This window comes from Primulina eburnea, chromosome 14 (assembly GCF_022965805.1).
Source record: "Primulina eburnea isolate SZY01 chromosome 14, ASM2296580v1, whole genome shotgun sequence".
NCBI lineage: Eukaryota > Viridiplantae > Streptophyta > Magnoliopsida > Lamiales > Gesneriaceae > Primulina > Primulina eburnea.
The window spans coordinates 26,127,498-26,139,084 of record NC_133114.1 but is presented as its reverse complement, the minus strand read 5'-3'; the positions used below and the strand labels follow the sequence as shown (position 1 = coordinate 26,139,084).

The following is an 11,587-nucleotide window of genomic DNA, read 5'->3' as shown; positions in this document are numbered from 1 at the left end:
AGCTGATATTATGGATGTTATGGATATACCGATAGTGCAAGGCCATGAAATTTATTTGTGACTACCGACATTCTCAATGCGCAGTAAACGTTTACAATTTGGTTATTTGCGAGAACGGGTGGAGCAAAAAATTAAATCCTGGAACAATCGTTTTTTATCTACGGGAGGAAGGGAGGTGCTTATAAAATCTATTTTGCAAGCTATTCCATCCTATGCAATGTCATGCTTCAAAATACCCGTTTCTATTTGCAAGGCTGTTGAACAACTTTGTGCAAGATTTTGGTGGAAAGATGCTAGTGGTAACAAAGGGATACATTGGATGAATTGGAAAAACTTATGTAAACCCAAGAGTGTGGGAGGTATGAGATTTCAATGCTTGGTAGCTTTCAACAAATCTCTGTAAGCAACAAATATGGAGAATCATTCATTCACCCGACTCTTTGGTGGCCCGAGTTCTCAAAGGCAGATACTTTAAAAATTCAGATATTATGCATGCAGGAGTGGGCTCAAACCCATCATATGTTTGGAGATCTATGCTGTGGAGTAGAGACATTATTCAAAGAAGGTTGTGTTGGCGAGTAGGGAATGACCAGAGTATTCGGGCTTTTGTAGACCCTTGGATCCCGACGGTTCCATCTTATAATAGCAGTTTACATCCTTCTAAAGACAATCACATCCGTGTGTCACACTTTATTTCTGGAGCGGGAACATGGAATGAGTCTTTGGTTAGGCATTGCTTCTCTGTACATGAGATTGATGCTATCCTCAATATTCCGCTGCACCGACAGGGCTGTGATGATTTACGTTTCTGGTCTGGGAACAAGAATGGCAAATATTCTGTTAAAGATGGTTACCACTTGGAGACTGGAAGCTGGGACACTCCACCTTTTATTTCTCGGCAGCCTCTTGGCACTTGGTGGCGGCAGATTTGGAAACTCAGATTACCACCGAAAGTTCGTATTTTTATGTGGAAAGCTTCAAGAGACATTATTCCGACTGAGGTTAATTTGCTTTCTCATCATATTCAACTGGACTTGCTCGCTTTGCATTATCATTATGCCTCTACTAGTCATTGTCTCCTTTTCTGATTGGCTATTAAAGATGTTTGGAAAAATACTCCTTTTTGGTATTGTCTGAAAAAACATCGTGATGCTTCCTTTCTTGATTGCGCTTTATATGTGTCAAAGAGATTTAACCAAGAGGAATTCGAATTGTTTGTGATCCTTTGTTGGGCGATCTAGGCGGGAAACTTGTTTGTATAAGCATGATGCCGAGGGTAAGAGCATGCAATTTAGAGTGGATTGGGTTTATGCATTTCTAGATTCGGTTCGATATTCTAGATTAAAGTGTGCTGTCTCAGTATGTGCCTCACAAACCTCAGCAGATCATTTATGGAAACCGCCTAGCCCTAATTTATTTCGGCTAGATGTTGATGCAGGGTTCGATACCAAGCGTAATAAGTTTAGTGTTGGAGCGATAATTAGAGATTCACGAGGAGTAACTAGAGGTGCACATGCTCTTATTATCTGTAATCCTGGTAGTGTCCTTGCAGCTGAAATCCTGGCTATTCGTTGTGGTATAGATCTTTGTCTACAGGTGGGTGTTTCTTCTGTTTGTATTTTCTCGGATTCCAAGGAAGCGGTTCGTTTAGTTCTCAACCCAGATCTGGACACTGGTCCTTGTGGTGCATTGGCTCTTGAAGTTAATTCTATGTTCCTAGTGAATCATTTTGTATCGATTAAGCATATGCATCGTTCCGTGGCACACTCTCTTGCTCATAGAGCATTCAATAGCTCATCTAATTTACTTTGGCAAGATGAAAATATTCCATCTTGGCTTTGTAGTATTGTAACTCGGGTTCTACCGATTTGATGTTATGAATGTTTACTTTTCAAAAAAAAAAAAAAAAAAATTTAGACCAAGGGCAATAACAATGATTCAACAATGAGTAAAACATAGGAAAATAAGTTGTATTATTTGGTATATGTGATATATATACATTGAATTTTTAGGAGAAAAAACATTAATGGGGTTTTTCTGAGTATTTTTACCCGCATTACTTTATTTTTAACGGTACGCAAATTTTATCAAATTGGGGGACTTTTTAAGGGTTCGGCTAATATTTTCAAAATCTTTCCAACACAGAATATTTTTCGGGAGTGTATTTGAATTTAACGAGCCAACTTTTAAACTCATTAGGCTTAAATATTATTTTAAACCTTTAATTAGCAAGTTTACAGGCCATTAATCTTTTAATTAGTATGACATTTAAATATTTGCAACCCTTTTATCTCCCGTAACTCCCATGACCGATATACACTCATTTCTTTCAACACACACCCCTCGGTTTTCATCACCAACAGCAGAAGACACCATTCTTTTTGGTTGGGTTTGCAAAGAAAAATCTCTCGGGACTCCACGTGCATTGTTCTTGTTCTTCATTCACCAAGGCATGTCCTACACCATTATTTTTGCATCACTCATGTCATATATATTTCTGATATGTGTGGATTTGTGTGAAGAAGTCTCGGTCCAACGTAGAATAAAAAGAACTTACGGTTTTTGTACATGTTATGCATTCTTTTAAGGTTAATTCACGCATCTATGATTTCTTGTGCAATGGGCTGCGATTTCGGTGCTGGTAAGGGACTGATGTTAGTGTCAAGATGTGGTTTGAGGAGTGAAATTCATCGTTGTTGCTGTAGGAAGAAAGATCGAGAGTTGTTCTTGAGTTTTTGGTCTGTTGGGACTCGGTTGGTGTAGATCGAGAGTCAAGAGTGGAGCCGATGGCTTGAGAAACAATCCGAGGCCTAAACCAGACCGTATTGAGTCTGAGTCGTGGTTGAAGAAGGGCTCGAGCGCTTCTGATACCACCCATAGGACAGCTCGATCGTGTGAGGGAGCTTGAACCATGAGTGGCGCATCTTAGAGTTTAGCGTTTGGGAGAGAAAGGTGCTGTGCTTGGATGGGTAGACTTGGGTTCTTTGGGACCAGGGGGGCCTAGAGTAGTCAAGAGGTGATTGGTTGATGGCTGGTTTCGGTGGAGGAGAGCTAACATGAATTTAGATAGGTAAGCATGTGAGGACGTGTCTTGTGGATAGGGACTAGCGTCCAATGACATGCTGGAGTTTTAGCCGTGAGTTAAGGGGCTGAAGTGATATGTTTAGGAGCTTTTAGTGATTGTAAAGTGGGTTAAAAAGTTGGAAAAAAATTTAGTTGTGTTTCGAGTCGATTCGGATTAAAACCGGGACCCCGGTTCAAGTTTCTAAAACGAGTCGATTAAGTTTGAATTTGGCTCGATTTTACGTCTAAGAATATTTTAATAATGTTTTGGGACATTTTAAGGAGTTTGGTAAGCTTCAGGTCAATTTTAGAGGTCCAGGGATGAAACGATAATTTTCGGGTTTCTAGGGGCAAAATGGTCATTTTGCACCCGGAGTGAGATTTTGGAACTGGCAGCGCCCTGAGCACAAATATATGATATTTTAAATGTTTATACATCATTTTTACGATTTTTACGTAATTATGATAAATACGTTGCATGCTTGATTTAAAGAAAAAGTTACGCATATACATGTTTTATTAAGTGATGAAAATGATGATATTTTTGAAGGATGAGAATTGGTTGTGACTGACAATGTATATGTATACGATGATATGATTGGAGATATCGTGAGGGAAAAGGTCCCAGAGGGAGCCCAACGATCGTATTTCCATTGACATGATATGAGATATGATGAGCTGAGGCCCGAGCTCAGTGGCCGGGTAATGCTGTCGCTGATGTCCCCCGCCGTCGGGTACCACGGTTTTTATAGATGGATCCATCGATAGACCTGATACGATAGAGCTGATACGAAAGTCACAACTAATGAACTGAATTCAATTAAAAAAAAATGTTTAAGTTTATGCTGATACGATGAGCTGTTTTGACACGTACATGATGACATGATTTGACACGATATGATTTTACACGACAAGTTTATGTTACGTTTTTAAAGTTCATGAAAGATATGTTGAGTATGATATTTTTCACTGCTGTGTGCTATGTATATGTATTTGCTATTAACGGTGCAGGTGTGTTGAGTCTTTAGAACTCTCTAGGCGTGTGTGATGCATGTGAGCTTAATGATGAGGGGACTGGAGGTGCCGAACTCTGAGTAGGCAAATCTGGTGCGGTAACACGACCCGAGGACCGCATATTTTCCGCATTATAATTATGAGATTGAATGGAGATGAATATTGATGATTTTTAAGATTTTGACTGTTCATGTTTACGTATGATTTTGGGATGAGTTGGTTATTTTAAACTGCACTATTTTACTGTCAATATTTAAGATCATTTTAAATGTTATATTTTTCTGTACCAACACATGTATGGTTTAATGGTTATTTTCAAAATGAGAGTTTTTAGTAATTAAAAAAAAATTCCGCATTTTAAAACGAGTAGACGTTTCAATACCAATATTTCATATAAAATAAAATTACAAAACATACATGTTTCGCGTGCAAAAATTACTAGTTATTAATAAAATCAGTGCTCCAATATATACGAGGGATACACAGACATTTTTTACGCTTAGGAGAGAAAGATTATTGATTATATTTTTAAATTTTAAATGTAAAAGATTGAATTTCTGATAGATATATATATATATATATATATATATATATATATATATATATATATATATATATATAATAGTTAATTATATTTGATTTTTTAAAAATAAAAGATATATTAACCTATTAAATACATTTCAAGGAATTTATTTAAATTTTCACTTGCAATTAGTCCTCGTTAAAATATAAAAATAGAAATAGAAGGATTGAATTGGGCGTGGAGCATAGTTGGAGGGTCGAATGGAAATTAACAGAAAACAGGGAAACTCAAATATATATCGATGCTTTGATTCCGTGGGATGGGTTTCCGCTGCTCTCTCCCCTCGATCCCAGATCCATAAAATATCCTACCGGCTTCAATTTGGCCACTCGATTAACATACATATAAACTGAGGCTGCGAGTGGACGTAGAAGAATTATATATATTCAGAAGCAGCGATGGTGAGCAAAACAGAGGAGGAAGAACTGAACAGATTGGAAAACCAAGTGGATAACGGAGGAGGAGGCGCGTGGGAGTACCTATGCCTCCTCAGAAAGCTGAAGCTTCGCCGCTCTGATAAAGTCTTGAAGCACGGCGTCCATATTCTTAACGACCACAAGAAGAGATCTGCTCTTGGCCCTGAAGGTGGATATATATTAAAATTCAAGAGTTTTGGTTATTTTAGATTTGTGTAACCAATTTGAGGCCTGCTTGAAGGTTTATAATGCTTTTTATTTACTTCAAGTCGATTTTATTGCGAGAATTAGGAAAACGAAGTGGGTTTCTGATCATCAATCATAATCACGATTATCACGATACGGCAGCTTCTATTAAGAAACAAAGAGAATATGTTTCCATATTTTTGAAGTAGAGATTGGGTTTGTGAGCAGTTGGAAATATTGTTTTCATGAAATTTACTGTTTGACCCTCTTGCTTATTCTTTTGGGAAATGTTTGTATCCGTTATGCTGTGTGTGCTATTGATATTTGTGGTATTATCTTTTGTGATGCAATGTCAGTGAACGGTGAAGCTATTACAACAAGCAAAGTTTATGATATTCCAGATCCAGATCTTATTAAGTGGAGGTTGATTATGTTTGTTAGTGACTTAGTGTATTATCACGAAAGTATTCTACTTGCTATGAAGCAGCAAGGAGATCTTAGTAGGCTCAGGTTGTGAATGATAGGTTCATGTTCCAGAATATTACATTTACTTTTATAACTCTAGTATTACCGTAAACACTCACATCTTGTTGTAGAAACTAAACAAGAAATTGTGGTCTAGAAACTTGTGACTTGTACAAGTCTACAAAATATAAATAATGTTTTGTAAAGTTTGTTTCCTTTGATCCCCAAAATTTAGATTTTTTCGCGTGTTGATGTTGAGGAAAGATGGGGATTCAGTTTACTTCTAAGATTCTTTATATTGAATGTGCTAGTCATCACATTTCTTGTGTGGTTTGAAATATTTATGTTTTGTTCAAATAGCATTAATACTTTACTTTGACTTATTTTTGTTTGCTCAAGCATGCTTCTTGACTAATGTCTGATAAAAAACATTAGTATCGTTTCTTATAAAAAAAAAGGTCCATGATCAAAGAAAGTTATAACTGAAGCTCTTTCCAATCAAAACTTGAAAGTTGAAATAAATTTACTGGCTTGTGCGATTCATTCCTGATGTATTGGAGAACTCCTTTATGCTAATTCTCAACTTCGTATTTTATATTTTATGTGATAATGCTAACTAGGATTCGTGTTTCTTAGGAGATGATTTCATAATTTGCATCCTTTGTGCCACATATCTTTTGATTATTACTTTTTCCTTTGTTCTCCTCCTCTAAATGATGTAGAATGGACTTTATATGAGCAAGTATGCATTGCAGCCATGGACTGCCATCTGCTTGATTTGTCAAAGGTATATCTTTTCTCACGAGTAATACTTGAATATATTTTTGCATGCAAACCATTAAATTCAGGAGTTCATGCGATGCTCCTGGATTCTGTTTTTTTTTCCCGTTTTGCAACTTTTTACATGCAATTTTTTCCTCTCAAAATGTTTACTGTCGCGGTAGTTATGCTAGCCATTTCTTGCATCTGAGCTTCTAGAAGCATGTTTGGGATATTAGTGAAAGAGCTTAGAGTCCAAAATATATAGTTGCTACTGGTACCAAATGGATGGTCTCTCAAGTGAATGAAGGGATCCAATATCTTTATGGAATAAACTTTTTTTTCTTGTTTGCAAAAGTATTGAAGTATACCCCCATGTTAGAATGGATTTTATCATTTAGTTTTATTCAATTATTGTTTGTGTTGCTAGAAAAGACCTTGATTCTCTTCAAGGAAAATATAGTAATATGCGGGGGGGACTGTAGGGGGAAATTTACTCTTTTCTTGTTGCACTGTGGAGTGTGGTGCCACTGACTGACTTATTTTCATAAACTTATAGTTTCTTGAAAAAGTGAAGGCTACCCGATTTTCTTGGTTTTTTTCGTCACATCATATTGACTCATATATTTAACTTTGAAATTGTGCTTTCACTTCTGATAAACTGTACTTACTGGGATTCCGAGTTTTGTATTTTGTGTTATTTACTTTTGGAACTCTTATAGTTCTTGAGCATGAACTTGATGTGTTTATCCATAAATTTGGTGGCAGGAGTGCATAAAGGTCTTAAAGAAAAAGTTTCCAGGGAGTAGAAGGGTTGGTGAGTTGAATTAATTTGCAGATAACATATGCTTCTTTATGTCTCTAGGAGTCGGATAGTCTTTCATAATCTTGCTCATAGATGCTTGTTTTTTCATATACAACCATTACTTCTGTTATTCCACCACGCTAAAAGATAAGAATTTGTAGTTTTTCAAGCTATTTCTATTATTAAATTTTGCTTCTACATTGCATGCTTTTGGATTGAATTAAGTAACGAACTATCTGCCCCCTCTCTCTTCCATTCTTTTCTTTGTTGTAGTTCATTAGAGGATGAGTGTATTCAATAAATTTTTTTTTGTTCCCTTCCTTCAATGTTTTTGTTTTCCAAGACAAAGGGAACTTTTTTCATTTCCCCGGTAATACCAAGCGATGTGAAGTTTGTCAAATCCTCTCCTGGTCAAGAATTTGACTAATCATTGCCTTCCTCTCTTCCTATCGAAGGGAATGGACATCTAGTCTCTTATTGGTTTTATTTTATTTATTTTGGACATTGGGTCAAATAGCGCATACGAATTGATTATTCATATTTTTTTGAGCATCATACCAAATCAACTTGCAATGCCCCAGGTTCTATGTTTGAATCTTATGAAGTGTTACGCTATTGTATCAATATCGCTGATTCAAGTGGATGGAGCTACCACTTAGTGGTTCTCCATGTTATTTGCTGAATATGTATTTTCCAACCTATTTCAGCTTTAAACCAGTCCCCAGTCTCCACCTTGTTCAATTTCAAAAGAGCGCTGCATGTTCTTTGGCAGCTTTTAGGGAGCCAATATATATATATATATTGGCTCTTTTTTGACTTTTTTTTGCACTTGCAGGCAGGCTGGAAGCAATGTTTCTTGAAGCCAAGGGGTTATGGTCAGAGGCCGAGGAGGCTTACACAAGTCTGTTAGAAGAAAATCAATTTGATCAGGTTGGTGAAGAGACTCATTATTTAGTAGATAATTTTTTTAAGTTAGTAAGTTCCTTTATTGTTGTAGAAAACATTTGTTCTCTTTGTTGTGGTTTTGAAAGGAACAGCGTGCATGCATGTTCATGGTTCTCAACTTCTCATGATTTAAGTATTCAGGTGGTACACAAGAGGAGGGTGGCAATGGCGAAGGCGCAAGGCAATCTTTCTGGGGCAATTGAGTTACTCAACAAGTATCTGGAAATGTAAGTAAGATGCCAAGAATAACTCTTGATTAATATGAAAATTTTCTCAAATTGTATAATGCAGAGTTTTGACCATTTTCCAGATTTATGGCAGATCATGAGGCATGGAGGGAACTAGCTGAAATATATGTCTCTCTACAAATGTAAGTTTGTTCTTTCCAATTTTCTTCTCGAGGTAGGAGTGAATGTATGGAGGGAATCTTGTCCTCCAGACAAATTGCTATGTTCTAGTTTGTCTAGCTGAAATATACGCGTCTCTACAGTTGAAAGTTTATTATTTCCATTCTCTTCCTGCGGTAGATGTAGCAAGGGGAATCTTGTCCTCCAGAGAAATTGTTAAGTTCTATCTGTTGTTTAAGGTCCTTTTTCTCTACTTACATTTAGGTATAAGCAAGCTGCATTCTGCTATGAGGAAGTTATCTTAGCTCAGCCAACAGTTCCATTGTATCACCTTGCATATGCTGATGTAAGTAGCTTTTCTAGAGATTTTTCCTTCTTTTCCAGTCAGAAAGAATTTGAGATGTAGAAGCATCAAAATGAATGACACTATAGAGAGAAAATATGACGTCATTGAGAGCAGCTTTTCTGTGATGTTATTTTTATTATTAAAAGAACACGCATGCTTGACCAAAAATGTGTAGCTCAATCAGAAAAAAAGAAAAATAAATAAAAGGGCTAAGTAGAAACCTTTTCTCAATATATATGAAAAATCAACAGTTTCCTAATACCTAGATTGCATGATCAAGACACTTTGAAAATAACTGATATTGTAACTGGATGAATCTAATTGTTAATCATATTATTAAGGGCTAAGTTTAATTAGTTCTCCTGAAGCATGAAGTAATATATCCTAATTGGAATATATCCTAATTGGGTCAGAATGGAAGACGGCATGAATGATGTCTGGAGCCTACAATACAACCATAGTTATTTCACAACAGCGAACTGGATTCGGACAGATAAAAACTTTCAAGGATTGTCTACATAAGATGTTTTGAGAGATTGGTCATATGTGTATTGTTAAAAACTAACTAGATTATGGCAGTGGATCACTAGTCCACTTTTTGTACTGTAAAATTCTCATATTAATAATATTATTATGTTTCTTATCAAAAAAAATTGTCCACAATATAAACTGAAACCGATTGCTGAAAGGTGAATAGCTGATTTAAACGAGGTTGACCGATAGTAATCCCTTCAGGGTAGGAGCTGGGATGGATATTTTCAGAACTTCAATTTACCTCACTTTTTGAGTGGCGGCAGTTAGTATTTGGTGCATGCAATTAAGATGTCCACTCTTTGAAAATTTTCACGTGGCTTGATTTATTTTAAATTTCTTCTTTGACCATGTTACATAAATACTTATACTGAGGCTGGCAAAGTTCATTTACCTCTTGATATTTCAAGCTTTATGGCTTGTGCATACTTCTTGGAATTTTGATTTATATATTGTTTTTGTATATGGGATAACTATGATCACGTAATGGAATCAGTTGTTACTTGCATCTTTCTGGCTCAACTAGGTGCTTTATACAATTGGTGGACTTGAAAATCTTCAAGCTGCTAAGAAATATTATGCAGCTACCATAGATTTAACTGGCGGCAAGAACGTTCGAGCTCTTTTTGGCATATGCCTGGTTAGACTCTCTCTTTCATGCCCTCCAAAAAATATATATTAAGAAACATAAGCCAATTAATAGAGTTCATTCCACAGTGCCCACACTTTCCTCAAGTATTGTAGGTCATGTAACTCATCGTTCTCTTGACAGTCTGATTCATCATTTAGTCCTCTGCATCTAACATTAATTATGAAATTGGTGTGAATATCATGAAATTGCTATTTCAAGTTATCTTTTGAATTAGAATAAAAGCCATTTTTGTTAAAACATTGACGAATAAATTAATAATTCAGTACTCATTTATTCAATATATAAATGGTTTTCTTGTAAATATATTTGAGCAAGGAGCATTAAACCATATGAATACCTTTCTTACCCTCTCTAAAGAAAAAGTAACGTAAAAACATTTTCAGTTTACATATGTTACTTTGAGCAAAAGTCGAAGCTATGATTATATGCAACTCTTTTGTACTAAAAAACTATGTAATTTTACTTTGAAGTTAAATGATTAAAATTTAGTTTTAGAAAGAAATGACAATGGTGGTTAGTACATAATATTTGATCGATGCAAGTAATAACAAAATTTCAAGCTCTCTTTTTTGTTATCCCTCATGTCAAATTATGCAAAAACACTGGTAAGCAATCTTCACATGAAATCTTATACGGTCTCAAATGCAATTTTATACATCCTTCTTTTTGTTGTCCGTGGCAAGGCATGTAATATATGGTTTTAGAAGTTAGTTTGCCACACAAAGTTTTAGTACTGCCTTTCTTGTATGTAACCATGATGTTCAACTGAAAAAGTAAGGTGGTTGTTTCAGTGTGCTTCTGCCATTGGGCAGCTGGCAAAAGGGCGGAACAAGGAGGATAAAGAGAGCTTGGAACTGCAAGCCCTCTCAGCTGTGGCATTGGAGAAAGATTACAAAGAGAAATCGCCTACCAAACTTTCGCTTGTTAGTTCCTGTTTGAGAAGTTTGAAAGTGCCACTATGATGTCCTATCCAATCTTTTTGGATGATCGACGTTGCTTGGAATAAGAAACTCCTCTTTGAGAAACTTGAATCGCATTATAATTATGTATTCAATGCTTTAGCTCGATAATCGTTGGTTGAATTGTTGAGTTCCTATTTGAGACACGTGAAAGTCTCGCTAGAGTTTATTTACCTATTTAAGTTGTTTAGGGATGATATATTATTTCGGTGAGACTTCATGATTGGAGTTGACACATCATATGTTCTAAGGCTGAGGTTTTAGTTCTAAGATTTTCCTGGACCTTGGTCCTTCTAGTACTTTATTTTACCGAACTTAAAGCTTTGATAAAATTTTATTTAATTTATGCCGACAGCCTCTCTGTTTTTTTAAGAATAGGTATATTTTTGGTACAACATTGGCGTTGGGAGGGTTTTGATCCTCTATCACCACTCCCTTCTATTGGAGCGGCTTGTGCCATTCCACAAAGAGGGGGTTGGCACCTCTGATAGTCTTGATAACATATGATGTGATATC

At 36.0% G+C, this 11,587-nt stretch overlaps 1 protein-coding gene across 1 annotated transcript; it reads left to right on the top strand.

The window, feature by feature from the left end:
- Positions 1–4,905: 4,905 nt before the first annotated feature.
- Positions 4,906–11,417, top strand: LOC140811907 (uncharacterized). The gene is made up of 9 exons (XM_073170030.1): positions 4,906–5,245; positions 6,450–6,514; positions 7,255–7,303; positions 8,127–8,221; positions 8,378–8,463; positions 8,547–8,606; positions 8,848–8,929; positions 9,987–10,100; positions 10,904–11,417. Exons 1-9 carry the CDS (start codon positions 5,059–5,061, stop codon positions 11,072–11,074), a joined length of 909 nt encoding a protein of 302 aa, XP_073026131.1. The 5' UTR covers positions 4,906–5,058; the 3' UTR covers positions 11,075–11,417.
- The last annotated feature ends 170 nt before the right edge of the window (positions 11,418–11,587 follow it).

Coding starts and splice junctions, on each gene's coding strand:
- LOC140811907 (XM_073170030.1), top strand. CDS start 5,059: ATGGTGAGCAAAACAGAGGAGGAAGAACTGAACAGATTGGAAAACCAA. Junction 5,246..6,449: donor ATCTGCTCTTGGCCCTGAAG/GTGGATATATAT, acceptor TAAATGATGTAG/AATGGACTTTATATGAGCAA. Junction 7,304..8,126: donor TCCAGGGAGTAGAAGGGTTG/GTGAGTTGAATT, acceptor TTGCACTTGCAG/GCAGGCTGGAAGCAATGTTT.